This window comes from Paroedura picta, chromosome 10, assembly GCF_049243985.1.
Source record: "Paroedura picta isolate Pp20150507F chromosome 10, Ppicta_v3.0, whole genome shotgun sequence".
Lineage (NCBI taxonomy): Eukaryota > Metazoa > Chordata > Lepidosauria > Squamata > Gekkonidae > Paroedura > Paroedura picta.
The window spans coordinates 37,828,344-37,846,037 of NC_135378.1; the positions used below are offsets into that span (position 1 = coordinate 37,828,344).

The following is a 17,694-nucleotide window of genomic DNA, read 5'->3' on the forward strand; positions in this document are numbered from 1 at the left end:
GTGACCGCCAGGCTCCCAAGCAGTATGCAGCTGTCTGGTGGGGGTGGGCTCTCTAGGGGCCAGTTCAATCCAGGTGCTCCCAGCTTTTCTGGGCACACCCAAGATTGGCCTGCAGTCAGGAGAGGGCCCAAGAGGCCCAGAACGGTCTATCCCCAGAGGCCGTTACCCTTTTATATAGAGAGCTCATAATGGTTAAGATTATTATTATTAATTCAGTTCTAAAGGAAAACTAAGGTGAAATAATGACCTGAAGATGATGTACAATAGCTTGATCATTAAACAAAAAAGAGGAGGAGGGGAAAACAATAAATTATGGGAGGACTTATCTTTGTTACCTGTGGGTGGGGTAGGGCAATTATTTGGTTATAGCCCCTTACCTTCCTTCCTAGAGGTAGTTGGGGCCATTTGAAGGAAGTGACTCTAATGCCATCTTCAGAAATGCAAAGGCAAGGGAGAATGCTGCATTGACCTGTATAACATTTGCTATTTCTAAATGGATAAGTGGAGAAAGTATGGCTGTTTCAAGTCTCTCCTCTATAGCAAATAATACAGCAACAATTAAGTTGTAACTTTTACAATATTTACCATCAAATAAAATTGTTAAGAGCCTAAATTGATTTAAAACAGGATAGACTTGAAATGCAATAAACTGGTTTTATAACATGTAATTATGTAATAATATATAACTCATAAAGTACATGTTGATATACAAGAATATCTGCTACTTCCACTGCAGAATCACTCTTGCTTTTATTGCCATTATTTAAGATTCATTACACTGAAATCGATTAATATTGAAATGTTGTGAATAAAATGTCACAACCCACCCACTGTTAAAAATGTAAGCAATAGATGCATAATATGAAAACAAAAGAACAAAATATAATTATTCTATGAAGCATATTAGTGAGACATAAACTTCAATCTACATCCTTTTGTATTCAAAATACATTATGTTTTTGAACTGATGTGTTATTATCTTTGGACAACTTTCATATCAGGAGATGATTCCTGTAAGCATAATTTCAAAAATGAAAAGATTATAAACATCTTTATTTCATTGTTTTGCTACATATATTAGTAACTGGTAATAATAATTTCCACATAATGCACTTCATCTGCCATGTATCTGCAACTTGGGGCTTCCATAACAAATATACATAAAAGAAATGTCCATGTTTCTATTAAGCAATAATTATGTATGTGAATTAGTATTGTGGGACAATGTATCTAGAAGGAACAACAAGTGCATATTTAGGGAATATTTTTGGTGCAAGTTTTCTTTCATTCTATTTTTTGATGGAAAATCTTTACCATCTGTACACCGCCCGTGGCGCCGCGGGCGCCACGGACTAAATAAAACAGTAAGGGGTTCTGGGGCGGGATGTGTCCGGGATGAGGAAGGGTCCGGATTGGACCCTTCCTCATGACAGACAACCGGAGGGACCAAACGGCAGGCGCGAAGCGCCTGCCGATTGGTCCCTCCGATTCCCAGCCCCAGCAACTGCGAGCCGCGCTCAGCGCGGCTCGCAGTTGCTCCCGGCCTGACGTGGTGAGAGGCGCGAAGCGTCTCTCACCGTGTCAGGCCGGCCCCAAGGAAGCCCCCGCCGCAAACACAACACAAGACTCCAGCCGCCGAGAAGCTGCAGAAAAAAAAGAAACACCCCCGGAGGAGCCTTTCGCCGCTAGCGCGACGAGAGGCAGCAGAAAAAAAAACCCCTGTAGGAGCTCCAAGCCGCCGCGCCGACGAGAGGCAGCAGAAAAAAATTAACCCTGTAGGAGCCTTTCTCAGCTCCAAGCAGCAGAAAAAAAAACCACTGTAGGAGCTCCAAGCCGGCACGCCCACGAGAGGCAGCAGAAAAAAAAACCCTGTAGGAGCCTTTCGCAGATCCAAGCAGCAGAAAACAAAACCCTGAAGGAGCCTTTCCCAGCTCCAAGCAGCAGAAAAAAAAAACCCTGTAGGAGCTCCAAGCCCACGAGAGCTAGCAGAAAAAAAAAACCCTGAAGGAGCCTTTCCCAGCTCCAAGCAGCAGAAAAAAAAACCCTGTAGGAGCTCCAAGCCCACGAGAGCTAGCAGAAAAAAAAAACCCTGCAGGAGCCTTTCACAGCTCCAAGCAGCAGAAAAAAAAACCCTGTAGGAGCCTTTCGCAGATCCAAGCAGCAGGAAACAAAACCCTGAAGGAGCCTTTCCCAGCTCCAAGCAGCAGGAAAAAAAACCCCTGTAGGAGCTCCAAGCCGGCACGCCCACGAGAGCTAGCAGAAAAAAAAAACCCTGCAGGAGCCTTTCACAGCTCCAAGCAGCAGAAAAAAAAACCCTGTAGGAGCCTTTCCCAGCTCCAAGCAGCAGAAAAAAAAAAACCCTGTAGGAGCCTTTCACAGCTCCACGCAGCAGGAAAAAAAAGGCACCTCCTGGTGTCCCCTGGGTCCTAGCGCCCATTGCATTCCTGGTTGCAATGGGCTTTCTTGCTAGTCTTTTATAAAAATGATATTTCATGCCCAAAGTGGTTTTTTAGTGTTTCTCTCTCTCACTTTAAACAGCAGGCCTTGATAAATTTTCTTTGACACAAGGAGCCAGCACAGAATTTATGAGCAAGACTCACTTTTTAGCCTTCAGAATTTTTTATTTTAATGGCCATATTTTCTAGTTATTGATATCAGCTCTAATTCTAAACCCTTCATAGTTTCATAAAATTTTATTAAATCTAAGACAACAGTGCTGTAGTATATAAATAAAGATGGCATAATGCTGGTTGTCACCACCATAGCAAAAAGCTAACCTCTAGTCCTAAATCTAGCTTCTTCCCAATTTCTTATAACTTCCTTATTAATTTGTAAAGATCCCTTCAATTCAGTAACAGAGCCAGTATACAAGGAGAATGGTTAAGACATGACGTTATCTGCCACCACTGAACTTGGCATATAAAGAAGCAGATATAAGAACATGCACATGGATTTTTATATTAGACACCAACATGTTCTTATAGGAAATGATAAATAAGTATCATATATCTACTGAGGAATGATTAAAAAAAGACACTACAATAAAATAACTGCTGTAAACGATTAAATTTCTACGCATCATGGGAATCTGGTGCTTGGGATTTGGCAATCTCAGGTTTCCTGAAAAGTTCAAAAGGATTCTAAAATAAGATAAACAGTATGAATCACTAAATGGCTAATTAGTTATTGAGGGGGCAAATGTCTTTTGCGTCTTCTGACAGACTATTTGTCAGAAGGCATCTCTCTGAACCTTGCACTGTTAAGAAGATGCTCCTGAACTGTTTGTGGTTTAAAACTACAATTAATAGAAGAAAATGATACTGAATGAATGTATTAAAATGAATCCAACCCTTGCAAAATTAAAACATAAACAGAAGTAGGTCATGAATTGGAACAGAAAAATATATTTCAGGAAATTATTTTTAATGTAACCTATTTGGCCCTTTCATACATGAAGAAATACATGTATGTACTGTACTCTTCCCACCACACTGTATTTCTGCAGAGCATCAAATCTTCAGGTAAATGTATTCAAACCCTCCTATAAAAGATTAATACTGTTTCTGTAGAGGTTCAATCAATATTAAAGGCAAATTGTCCACCATCACAAATGCTTCATCAAGCTTGAACAGCTACCAAGCTTTCACGCCTCTTGGTCTACTTTGCTCATGGCTTAGGAAATTGTAGTTAATCGGCAAACACTTTTGATCAAATTTCACCTTCTAAACTATTAGCATGTTAATTAAATGATTTAATGTACTGAAATTTTGGCCTACCATTAATTATTTCTTCAATACTTTCCTCCCAATGTAATAAAATTAAGAGATAATTAAATACAATGTCATGCTGCTGTTTAATTATAGCAGGATCCAGAGAAAAGAGACAATACAACATTAGCCAGCCACTCTGGATTCTGTGTTCTTCCCTCCTCCACTACAGCATTACAGAACACTAGCATAAATTGTATAACAGACAGTATCACCAGTTCACAATATCACCTCATAAAACAAAGTAACCTAACAGGAGACAAAGATGTTATTTTTACAGATTATACTGGATTTGTGTATTATGTATTAACCTGATAGTATTAAAGATTTCAAATCTCCCCCTCGTCCTGATTATCTACTTTCTTCACTGTATGCCACTGTCTGATAAACTGTGATGTCAGAGAAGTTCTTGTTATCCTTGTGTGTGTGGTGTTAGGTGCCATGAAGTCACTTCCAACCTGTGGCAACTCTATGAATTAACAACCTCCAAAATGTCCAAAAACAGTCTTGCACATGTCTTGCAAATTGAGAGTTGTGGCTTCCTTGATTGAGTCAGTCCATCACATATTGGGTTTTTCTATTTTCCTGCTCCTTTCAACTTTTCCTTGAATTATAGTCTTTTCCATTAACTCCTATCTTCTCATACAGTAGCCTCAATTTAGTCTTTTTAGCTTCTGGGAGAGTCCAGGTTTTATTTGATCCAGAACCCACTTATTTGTATTTCTGGCAATTCACAATATCTGTAAAAATCTTGCAAAAATTAACTGCCTAGCTCTATCCGAGCTATGAGGGATGGGCACAAACCTAAAAAGTCCAGTTCAGCGTGGCTTCTGAACTAAACCTCAAGTCAAACTGAGTCATAACTGCATCAGTCCTGCAGGTTGGGTTCCCACTTTCTTCCAATTGTGGCTCACCAGGGCTGGGAGAAGGTGTGTGTATGGTGGACTGCCAGGGAAGTGTTAAATAGTTGGCAGCCATTTAATCCTTCTATTTTACACCCCCCCCCCCATATTTACAGATTTAATGGCCATCATTTAATCCATCAGTTTTCTTTCCCCCAGGAAAAAAAGGCAAAAGCGAAGCCGGCTTGTGAAATGGTTTGCAGATATTTAAAGATAACAATGGAGCAGGTTGACCTATCAGTTGATAGATTTAAATGGCTGGCGAACCTTTTAACCAGTCGGTTTTGCTTCCCCCTATCAACCAAGGTGAAATTAGGGCCCTCGCAATTTGTTGGCTTCACCCACCAAGCAAGTCACACCCTGGATCTCATTTTCGGTACAGGTTTGAGCACAAATCTGGTCAAGGCAAATGCCATGCCTTGGTTAGACCAGTATGCTCTGAGGGCTTGGCTAAGTCTACAATCCCCACCTCAGTTGGGTGGCGAGCAGATTTTAGCTCGCCCGCAGAAACTTATGGATCCAATTAGATTCCTGAATGCTCTGTGGGACCCAATGCAGGACTGACCTTAATCTTGTTCTGGAAACTATAGCTGGTTCAAAAAGCAATGGCCAGGGTCCTCACGGTGACACCATGGAGGTCCCACATCTGGCCCACCCTCCATCAACTGCAATGGATACTAGTCGAATTCCGGATCAGGTTCAAGGCCATAAATGATCAGGGCCCAGTGTACCCGAGGGACTGCCTTTCAGCCCACGCTCCTCAAAGTGCTTTGCGCTCTGCCACTGCCAACCGGCTAATCTCTGGGCCAAAAGAAACCTGTTTGGCCTGAAACCAGGCCCAAAGCCTTCTCTGTCCTTGTCTCCACCTGCAGGAATGAGCTTCCAGAGGAAATCATGGCCCTGACAGAACTAAAACAGATTTGGTTGAGGACGACCGGAATCTGCAACACTGCTGGGCCCCTGAACTCTCCCTCTCAGGAATCCATGGACATGTTGATCATTATCTTAGTAACCTGTTATCTGCTATTGTACTTCTTGTTACCACTGTTGTACTGAATTATATTTTATCTGATGTAGAAACAAGTTCAATGTATTGTTTATGTTCCATGTGAACTGCCCTGAGCCTGAAGGGAGGGTGATATACAAATGTAATAAATAAATAAAAAATAAAAACATAAAAAAACAAACAAACAAACAAACAAACAAACAAACAAACAAACGTGGCCAGTGTGAGTAGAAATCTAAGGAAAACAGAATACTGCTTTACATGACTGGTTTAGATACACAAGAGGCTGAAAAAGGAAGAAATCTTATTATGGCCTTGAAAAGAGAAAACATATCTATCTCTACAGCTCTAACTATTGCCATTTAAAGGGCGCATTGAGGACTACTTGTTCAGGGAAAGTGGCAGTTTCACTTCCTCACTGAATTACAAGAAAGAGAAGCAGTCATTTAGTACAGCTGGGAATCCCTGCTGGAAGATATTGACCAGCCCTCATGCAGTTTGTCTTTTTAATCAGTTGCAACAGAGTTTCATATTATCTATATTGATAAACAGTAGCTGCAGAAAGAACACAAAATAACTATCCATGCAAAAAGTGAAAGGAACCCCCATGCCACTAGAAACCCATTTCCAAAATGAACATAATGCCTGATAACAAAAAAGATGCAGAAAGAAAGTTTCCCATTAGCCCACATATCATTAATTTATCCAACAACAAAAAAATCCTGTTGCTTAAGCAAGGTTAGGTGGCTTCCCAGGGGATCTTAGAGGAACAGCCCATCCAGTTTTCCCCATCCTGAAGTAGCAGTGATAATAACTCCTGCCATTTTAAAGTGTCAGGAGAAAAGAGAACTTCCCTCACTTTGGACATTACATGGAGAGAAAGACACGGCAGTTGCTCGTATTTCTTCCCATCTTGCACTGTTTAGGATGTAAGTTGTTTGCAACCATGAACAGTTGAATTGGTGTTGCAAGAGAGTAAGCATTTCCAATTATGGTCTAATTTTCCAGTGGCAACAGCACTTTGCATACTAGCCTTCATATCACCCAAACCTACTGTTATGAAAACATTATCCATAGATGTTACTACATAGATGGTAATCTGCTGATCTATGTGAGTCAATCTAGAACCATCACATGCTAAGGATATTTGTGTAATAGTTGTATGCTGCCTTCTATATTATCTATACTATTATATTATTTCAGTATTATTATGTCTACTAGGGGCAAAGCCCGTTGTCTCCAAGAATACAACGGGCGCTAGAGCTTGGCAGTGGGAAGAGGAAGGGGAGGAGTTGTCCTGTCTGTAAGGGCATGGGGTTGTCGTGTGTTGTGTGGGAGGTTGTGGTGGCATGGTGGCAAATGAGGCCATGGGTGTGGAAATATGGGTGTCAAGAACGTGTGGTGTGGAATGTTCGTTGATTGTGGGAGAGGACTGACCTTTGGGAATTGTGGCATAGTGGTTACAGATGAGCTTTCCAGAGCCATGTCCTCAGATATGTGAAGGGAAAATCAGACTGGAGACTCTTCTTAGGAGAAGATTACATGGCAACCAATTCCCCCCAGTTCTGCGTCATTTCCCTTCTTGTGTGAATTAGGCCACATTCACCGAAATGCCCCTCTGCCCTAATACACATAGGGTAGTGACAGTACACAGGTGTCCACCCTGTTCCTTCTGTCTCCCATATTTGCACTGTTGGTAAAATGTTATGTGCCCACATGCTTCTTTCATGGTTGCTCCTTAGAAGAACGGATTTTTGTACCCTATTGCTTACTACCCAAAGGAGTCTCAAAGCGGTTTACAAACACCTTTTCAATTTGTCTCTCCACAATAGTCAACCTGTGAGGTATGTGGGGTTGTGAGAGATCTGAGAGAACTGGGAATGGGCCGCAGTGACCCAGCAGGCCTCAGCATTTTCCAATCGTCTTCCCCTTCTCTCCCCATAGCAGACTCCCCATGAGGGAGGATGGATAGCGAGCCTCACAGGGAAGCTGGCAACCCTAAGAGGAAGACTGTCTGTGCACAGCAGTCTTGACCTTAGTAAGGTTTTTAATACTGTTTTTTTATTTGCCAGGCCAAGGTTATTTGCCAGTTACTATTTCAGTTACGATGTGTCTCCAGACATTTACTTGTTGTCTATTTAGTTTCAGGCTGTAAATATTTATTTAGATCTTCCTGCACTTTCCAGACTCACAGGACTGATGCTGGTCTGCCTGTCTGCGCCCCAGAATACAAACAGTTGCTGGTAAGGGCTGGCCATAACCCATAGGCCAGGAGGGACACTCCTGCACCACTCCCTACCAACTGCAGGCAGAAATGGCTCATTTGAAGGCTGGACTCTGAGGCATTGTACGATTTTGAAGTCCCACCTCCAAACCTCCAGGAATATTTCCAACTCAGGGGTAGCCAACCTACAGGTGTGGCCTGGAGAGCTCCTGGAATTACAGCTCACCTGCAGAGTATAAAGATCAGCTCCCCAGGCAGAAAGGGATACTTTGGACAGGGTTGTGGTAGAGAAGAAACATTTAAGGCTTCCCACACAGGTTGTTGTTGTTGAATTTAAAGACCTGAGGCCTACTGCACAGGGTTGTTGTGCAGATGAAACAGGAGACAAAAGAACCAGCTTCCTCTGAAGAATAACGCTGTGCAGTGGCCTCAAATCTGCAGAGAGTTGCAAAGAAGAAAGACACATGGCTTGGCTATGTCTAACCCCCGGCCAGAGCAGTATTTTAAGTGAGAAGGGGCTTTTCTGTGGCCTCGCTGTCAGACAACTGTTTGGCAGAAGGGGAAAGTCCCCCCCTCAAAAGGAAGGCCCTCAGGCTCCCCTGCGTTGCTCTTGGAAAGACCTCCCTCCCCTCAGTCAGGGGCTGTCAGAGGCTCCTTCGCAGCAGGCTTGAAGGGGGGAGGGGGAGCACTCTGCAGCCTCCGGCCAGCTCTGTCAGGGTTCTGAGGCAATTTGCAGTTGGACATGGCAGTTAGGTCAGCCTTGGGGCAAAAAGGGCTGGTGCAGCCTGTGTTCTCTTTCCCCTTGGCAGCCCTACTGACCTCCTCTCCCTTTGGTGGTCAGGAGCAGACTGGCATCCAGACTGGGCTGGGTGAATGGAATTTTGGTCTGTCCTGGTGAGGGGCCAATAGGAAGGCACTTTGTGCGCCTCCCCATTGGCTGCTTGGCCCTGGATGGACACTCGGAGGGCCCAATCAGGATCCGCTTCGCGGCTCCTGATTGGGCCCTCTGAGTTTTTATCCTGGACAGGGCCTGCCCTAACTCCTCCCCAGGTGGCCTTACTCTTTTATTTAATAGGACCCTGTCCTATTTAAAGATGCTTAAAGAAAGATAAATATCTCTCTCTATTGGACAATCTTGGAGGAATGAAAGATCATTATGTCTATGCTTAAAGAAAGATAAACATCTCTCTCTATTGGACAATCTTGGAGGAATGAAAGATCATCTAAATACAAATTATTTACAAATAATCATGTATAGAGGAAATAATAAGATTGAGATTTAGCTTTTATACAGATGAAAATTAACCTAGGAAAAGGCTCTTGATTAAATTAACAAAATGGTATGTGTTGTTGGTTATTCGTATCAGTGGCTTATTACATTCTATTGTTTTCCCAATGGGAACCCAAAGCGTCTGCGGGAGATTATTAATGAAAATCCAAGAAGGTTGTATTTATTACAGAATTTTTTTTTAGCACTAGAAAGTGCTTCAAAGCAACTTCTGATTTGCAGGGTTTTTTTTTTTTTAAAGAACATCTAGTTGGCAAGAAATATCAATATAATGCTGCTTTGATCTTTTTCTAATGGAACATCTTACTTTTCATAATGGGTTGAGATAACCAACTCTGGAACTTTTTGGAAAACTTCTTACTTGTTTGGAGAGCTATGCAAAGGCATATCAGGTTCCTTTAACCTAACACTGCCCATGCACTGCAGCAGAGACACTATCCCTTTATTCCAGTCCTGAATAGTGACATATTGTTATATTTGCACAGCATAGAAAATAGAATATAGAACTCCTCCAAGCAGAGTTCTAGTCTAAATATACATTTCTAACCCTACAACTCTGGCAACAAAGCTTAGCTTTGATTCACAAATATACTCAGTTAAGTGGATGTTTGGGAATATGTTGGTGACCACACAAAACTGGGGGCTGTGGCTCACTGTATAACATCTGCGAATGTGAAGGACTCACAGACTCTGACAGGTTCTGTGATTTAAAGTAGACGATACTGACTGAGATAAACCAAGTGGTCTGATTCAGCAAAAGAAAACATGGTGTATTCTTGTAACTGGCTTCCAAATGAAATGTAATTTTACGTAACCTATTTCAATCACAAGAATGCTAGAGGTCAACTTTTTCAGGAATAGCAATATCCTGGTTTATCAAAAACCTGGTCTGAACATTACTGATGCATCATCGTGTAAGTATAATGGACAAAGGCCATGCCACTAGTATTAATGAAAATGGATACTCTGTGCATAGGAGGTCCAACATAGCTCCTACATAAACATAAGGGACATGAAATCTCTAGAAGACTGAAATGATGATTACAAGTACCTTATTTTCACCAGAACTTTCACTCAACTTTTGGCTAACTTATAACACACTTGCATTGTGTGTAAAGCTTTACATTTTAGAGAACAGATTTGATGTATTCTAAGATATTAACCATTATTGACAAAGTGTACATCCTTTTAAAAAGTTACAAGTGCAGTCCAATTATGCATTCAGTTTGATATAGCAAATAAATTCTAAATAAATGAGGAATTTATGTTGATTGCACCGTAACTGATGGTGTGGATAAATATCAGTGGCATCTAAATTTGTGTACAAAAAAAGCTGTATCTGAATGTAAACATAACATAAATTCTGAACATAAATTCAGAACATAAATTCTGCAGTAACTTATATGTTAGTACAATTTGTTTTAATGAAATGGAGTGCTGTTCTGTAGCATAAAACTGCTCTGTATTTACTGTTTCTATGCTGTTACCAGAATCAAATTCATGACCATTACATGTTGTTTTATGGAAGCATCTATTTTGACGAAAAGCTCCTCTGGTAGTCGTGCGCTCATGCTCCTGTTATTCTTATCTTTCTGCTGAAAATGAGCAACTGTTTCTGATAACAGCACTAATTATAACTGTTAGCAAGAAATTGTCTTTGTACTTATCTGTGAAATACAACGAACATGTATAAAACGTGTATTAGAGAGAGAAAACACCTTTGACGTTAACCATGTGATCTTTGGGATAAGGTGACCATTCCAGTATTGGCTACACTGAATCAGAAGTTCCACAGCTTAAAATCTTCCTAACAGAAGAAAAGAGTATCAAAGAAAGAATCGCTGTATATGCTATCTAGTCAGGCTTCTTATATATGTTGTGCAGAACTATAGTCTTACAAGGTCCTGAAGGATTACCTGCTTTCCAGTGGCACATTACTGCCAAGGACCCAGCTGTCCTGCAGCTGGACCGACTCGGGTGTGGTTTGCAGCTCGGCGGGCAAAGCAGCCGGCGGGGCCGGACTCTGGTTCCTCCTATTTGTCAGTGAGTTTCTGTTAAGGGAGGTGATAGATGGGTGATGCTGTGCTGAATGCTGCTTGTGAGAAGGTGGCAAATGTTGCAGGGTCGACTGGCCTTGGTTATTTGGAGGTTGCTCTGAGAAGAAAGAAAATTAAAGTTTGTTATACATCATCCTCACCTTTGCTAGAGCTAAGCAGAAACTGAAATGACATCCCATCATCTAATATTTGCATATTATTCTATTAGCTAGCTTCAATGACATTCTTCAAGAGTGAATTTACCCTTGATAGGCAAAGATCTAATTAATATACAACAGATGGTACAACTGTTTTTTTTGTTTTAATTTGTTTCAGGTTTTTTTATTTTTAAAAATCTGGTTTTATTAATACCTACAGAAAACAGTATCTGACAGATCCTCTAACATCCCTTTAGAACTCAGCTTTTTTAAACAAACCAACCCTGAAATTAAATGAGTAATTTCAGTAGAATACAAAGGCTTCTGGAATGCATATAATCCCTATAATTATTTAGTGGAGTTTTTTTTAAAGGTTTATTTAACTGCAATAAATTATTGCAAGCTAGTTGCTAAACAGCAGTAGCCTACTCTAGTTTAGTGCATTTCAAATAAGGCAGATCTGCACTATGATCTGCTAATAGATGCTAAGTATTCTTTAGCAGAAGGTCACTCTGCGAAGCAGATGTTGCTTCATGGATATTTAACAGACTGAATCACATCTGATTACAACGTCAGAAGACTCATATACTTAATGACCGTTACATCCATTAGAACACACACAGAACAGATTTTCCAATTTCACACTATGTGGTATAGCTATGTTTTAGAGCAAGTCACAGGTGATCAGACAATCCTGCCACCATAACAATGGTAAAAATATGTCATGGTTCCCAACAAGAAGTGTATCTACTGTTTTAAAGGCCAGTAACTGATATTGGTATCCACAGAACGATCTACCCTTTTGTAGATAATGTTCTGTTTTCCTACTGTGTGTAAACCACAGATATTAAAGGACATTACAGATCCTGGCTCCTAAGCACATGGTTCCATAATGTGCATTGCATAAATACTTGGAGTTCCGTAGATTTCCTACAAGTGACTTTAGCCACATTATAGAACTTAGGTTGCATCAAACTGCTTCAGCTTTACGGCCCTGAGATGTCAAGCTATATACTTTAGTACTTGCAGGGTTAAAACGAAGGTTTCTCAGACTATGGTACAGAAAAATCTGAACAAAATCATAAGGAGGATGTCTTATCATTCAGGTAGCATACAACTAATCAGCTTTGTCTTTACTGATACCAGTAGGTGTCAATGCACATGATTAAAATCACTGTAGAAAGCTTTAAGGCACATTCACAGCTAGCTACAGGATAATTTAACAGGCTAAAGCCCACAAAGGCTTTTCTTCAAGTCTACTTAAAACTTTATTTGATTTAGATTAGAACTTAATTATCAGCTGGTAGTGAATTAACTTTGGTTATTATATAAAAATACATATAAAAATGATTACTTGCGCAATAGGAAACCCTATCTTCAGACTCCTTCTTTACATAGGATACTAAAATCAACTATTTGAGGAATGGAATAATTTTTTTCACTGTGCTTCTAATACTAAACTTGTTGAACATAGCTCTGAGATATGCATACATATATATCATCTGATGTTTCACCTTTCAGCTTTATCTCCCATTTCAATATCTAAGGTATGGTAAAGACCAATCCACATATTTTTTTTACTTTGTGTTTGGAATAATAGGTCTAAAGATAAGGAGGGTGGACTTTGTGATCAGTGATTTTTGAAGCACAGAACTTTCATCATGTAAAGAAATTTGAATCTACAGAGGAAATCTATTTTGATTTGTTAAAAGGAACCTAAAACACTCATTTTAATAAGGGGGATAAAATGTCCTGCAATCACTTATTCCACCATAACTGAACCATTCAAAAAAGTCATATCCAGCATCCAAAGGCACTATGGTGTCTGTCAGTTCTCTGCAATCCACATGCTTCACAGGACTTGGAGAAAATTTTTGTAGGTCTTGAACAGAGCAGAAAAGAGAGGGAACTACCAAAACATGGAGCTTATTCCAGGCTGGTGTGGCACAGCCATATAGCTTAGCCATAAATATGCAGTTATTTGTTAGGGTGGCCAGGACCCCATCCATTGGTTCTGGGGTAAATTGTCAGGTTCAACCAATTTGGAAATCCCAAATTAAGAAGTAGCTTTGGTAGGTCCTTTCTGAATCTTTGATTACATTGAAGCAATAAGCAAGGCTACCAATATTTCACATTTGACTGTCTTTCAAACAGCTTATTTCCTCCTGTTCCTACTATACAGTAAAACCAGAGGTACTGAAAGTAATGGAGCTGAGTGTAACAGAATTAGTAGACAAAAGTAGCAAGTAGACAAAAGCAATAATCTGGGGGGACAGGAGATATGGCAGTGGGATATAGGGTATTGGAATGAGGGGTCAGTAATACAAGAATGCTTGGAACCCTTCTAACCTTTGTCCCATTCTGAGAGATGCAGGGGGTGAGTCTAAGTGAAATAACATTTATGTTATTTACGTAATGGTCTTCGTGGACCTCGTTGTGAATTGCTACAAGCCGACTCTTAGGGAGTGGTGGTCAAGAAATACAAACATAAATAAAAATAATAAATAAAACGCTTACACTGATGTTGTGAAATGCCAGATCTATCAATGATAAGACCATGTTGCTACAAACCTATTTTGCAGAAAATAACCTGTCCCCCCAGATTATTGCTTTTGTCTACTTGCTACTTTTGTCTACTAATTCTGTTATACTCAGCTCCATTACTTTCAGTACCTCTGGTTTTACTGTATAGTAGGACCTGGAGGGGAAGAGGAAGAGGAAGAAGAGGAAGATGAAGAAGAGTTGGTTTTTATATGCCACTTTTCTCTACCCGAAGGAGTCTCAAAGCAGCTTACAATGACCTTCCCTTTCCCCTCCCCACAACAGGCACCCTGTGAGGTAGGTAAGGCTGAGAGAGCCCTGATATTACTGTTCGATCAGAACTCCTTTCTCCAAGGTCAGGAACAGAGGGTAGCTATTGCAGAAAAGCAATCACACCACTGTCCAGTCCCTTGTGGAGTGCCACAAAGGGCCATTCTCTCCCTGATATTATTCAACATTTATATGTGCCCTCTCACCCAGCTGGTCTGGGGATATTAGCTATGGTGCCACCAGTACGTTGAGTACACTTAGCTCTGTCTGGATACTACGACTTGGATCCCCACTACATTGCAGAACCTATGGCCAATTTATACTGTAATATTTGATCTCTAGGTTTGCAGGAATTCGAAATTTTGGTAAAGTTGAAGTGTACTCATTGAAATACATATAGATGGACAGGCCAATGAAGAAAAATTGCTTTTGAAAACAGAGTAATTTATCTGGATACTATTCATTATAATAAAATAAAGACACAAACTATATTTGAGATAGATTGATGCTTATTTGGAGCACTGTTTTGGTTGAATAATTTCTTCTTTTTGGACTTAAATTAACAGCTTTGCATACTATCAAGTGTCTGAGGGTAACCTTCAATGCCTCCCTTTCAATAGAAGCACAGATCATGAATGCATCATGCATTTTCTATCCATAAAACAGCACTCTTCTGCTGGATGTGGTTTAAGACCATAGCTGTCCTATACAGCCTCCTCCCTCCTCCTTGGCTTCCCCTACATGTTATTTTAGACCATCCCCAGTCTGGTTAACCTGGCAGAAGGTATTTGAGAGTGTGGGAAGGGTACTGGTTTTACTTGTTTTGCTATTATTGTAAAACACTCTGAGCCCACCTGCAGGCAGTGCCAGTAGAAGGAAGGAAGGAAGGAAGGAAGGAAGGAAGGAAGGAAGGAAGGAAGGAAGGAAGGAAGGAAGGAAGGAAGGAAGGAAGGAAGGAAGGAAGGAAGGAAGGAAGGAAGGAAGGAAGGAAGGAAGGAAGGAGAGGCACAGCAGAAAAATAGACTGATTCCAGTATGAGGATTCAGCTGCTCTTTTTTAATGTATGAAATTCTGAGCTTTAATGGATCTATAAGATGCAGGTTTTCTATCACTGAACATGGGAAAAGCTGTATGTCTTGAATTGGTCCCTACTATGCAATTATTACTGCCAGGAGGCAATTCTGGGAATAGAGTATGAGATAAGAATATGGAATAGCCTTGCTTGACAATGACATGGTCCATTTAATGTTAAATTCTGTTTCCAGCAGGGCAATCTCACAAGCAGGGTGTTAAGATGATGATAACATCTGTCCCTACAGAGGTACCACAGCCATAGTCGAAAATAATGCTGTTACACCTGTACTCTGTGAGTGTCTAATCCCCCTTTAGTGCTATCTAAACTAGTTGTCTGCCACTTTTTGTAGCAGCGAGTTTCACCAATTAATTACAATTTGAATTTAAAAAATCTAAATTTTAATCTCTTTTGTCATAAACCAAATGCAAAGCTTTTCAGGATAAGAACAGAAGCATGGCATTCTTGCATAATTAAGTTAGAAAGTGAGGGGACAATTATCTGCATTCATTATCTTCACACCATTCATAAATTTATAAACCTCAACTATGTTGTCCCTTTATCCCTTTAGCTTTTCAAAGTATAGAAGGTGCTCTACTGGGGGCAGGGGTTAAACTTCTCTGGTTTGAATTTTTCTTGGCCATTGCCTGGTGCAGTATTAACATTGGAGTACCTGATTAGAATATGAGAGAAAGAACAAACTGTTGAAAATCCCTTCATTTGATATGGAAAATTCCCAATCAGAATTAAAGTCAATAAATCTAATCATACCTAAGTGAATTATTATATTGAAGGGTTAAGATTGGAACTATCACCCTGGCCAACCAGAAGGGTATTTCTTTCTCGCAGAGCAACTTAGGCCAGATGGTAAAACTGTGCCTGGGGCGGTACCTCTTCCGACTGCAAGTGTGTTTGTCTCTGTGTGTGTAGGTGTCTCATGACTGGCTGACTCACTGTATACCTCTTCCCCAAATCCATACAAAACTAGATTTCAAGAAGTAATGTCTAGCCTTTTCCTTTAAGTCCTTCTGCACTTTGAAGAGGCTAGGTCCAGACTTCATGAACAGTAGATCCAAGTTTTCTGTGAAAATTGAAACTTTTGCCTTTATGCAGGAAAAGTGTACATTCGGCTAACTTAAAAGAGAGACTGCTATTCAAATGGAAAGAGAGGATGGTCTCACGAAGGTGATGACAATATGACATCAGATGACGCAAACAAGAGCAGCAAAAGGGCTTGCTTGATTTCCAGCTATGCACAATACCAACTAAGAGGACAGAAGCATGACGGCATGGCTTTACTCTGGCACCAAGAGTCTGGAAATACCTCAGGCTTTTCTGACCAAACAAGCTGTACATTATATTAACTGGGATCTATTCCAGTTTTTTTTTTTTTTTTTTAAAGCAAGAAGGTAGGGTGGTCAAATCTCATCAATTTCAAGCTTCTTGAGGGAACTTTATTATTTTTTTTTGTCCAAGTGTTTTAATATAGCTTTAAGTTTAATATTCTAGGGTCGCCATCCTTCAACTCTATTTCTCTATTTTTGGTAGTCATCAAGTTGGGGCTACCATTATTTCCTTGCAGAGAAGAGGTAGCAGTATTAGACAGCCGGCAACTTCAAAGTAAGCAGTTTTATGATTGAGCTTAAGGTGGCCAATTACTGCGTCTTTCATAACTATGTGGCAGATGAATGTTCGGAAGGTGCAGTTTCTCCTGTCACATTGCTGCCATGATGGGAGAAGCCACACCTGTCAAGCTCATCTCTTCCTTGCAAGCTATTAAAGGCACCAGGACACCCTTCAAAGCCAGGTGTTGGCAATCCTAATTGATACATGTGGAGGAGGATTCTTTTTCGTCTTAGCAAAATGTCAGTCAGCTTGTGAGTAATTTCTGATGGGGCTGCAGCCAAATGCCAGCTCTCTGGCTGACAGCTCCATTTTGATGCTAAGTCAAAGAGAAAAGAAAGAAGACATCCAGCCTGAAGGATATAAAGACAACACCTACAACAAATGTTTTAGGAGAAGGCACAGATAGAATGGAAAGAAGGAATGCAGATGCATGCACTTACTTAATTTTTATAACACTGGAAAGGTACAGTTTTCTAACTATGGCATTGTGAAAAAAACAGCATATCATGCAACAGCTACATAGTGTGAGTTGAGCAAAATTAAAATTCTGGATAAGAGAATTAGATGGCTATGTGAAAAAAACTGGCTGGATGTATCCAACCTAAAGTGTTTTAGATTTTTTTTTTTTACAAATCTGTTTTCATTGTAGAAACTGAATTAACACTAAATCCTAACTAGATTTAAAGGTAAAAGGTAAAGGTATCCCCTGTGCAAGCACTGAGTCATGTCTGACCCTTGGTCAGGTGACGCCCTCTAGCGTTTTCATGGCAGACTCAATACAGGGTGGTTTGCCAGTGCCTTCCC

The 17,694-nt window shown here is 40.5% G+C and overlaps 1 protein-coding gene across 28 annotated transcripts in view; it reads right to left on the reverse strand.

Moving 5' to 3' along the window:
- Positions 1 to 17,694, reverse strand: part of TENM3 (teneurin transmembrane protein 3) — a 1,688,047-nt gene that overhangs the window by 161,981 nt on the left and 1,508,372 nt on the right. For all 28 annotated transcript variants that reach the window (XM_077302333.1, XM_077302335.1, XM_077302356.1 and 25 more), the window contains one exon: positions 11,104 to 11,341. In XM_077302333.1, the coding sequence (XP_077158448.1) occupies positions 11,104 to 11,341 (238 nt within the window). The remainder of the gene's footprint in view (positions 1 to 11,103; positions 11,342 to 17,694) is intronic.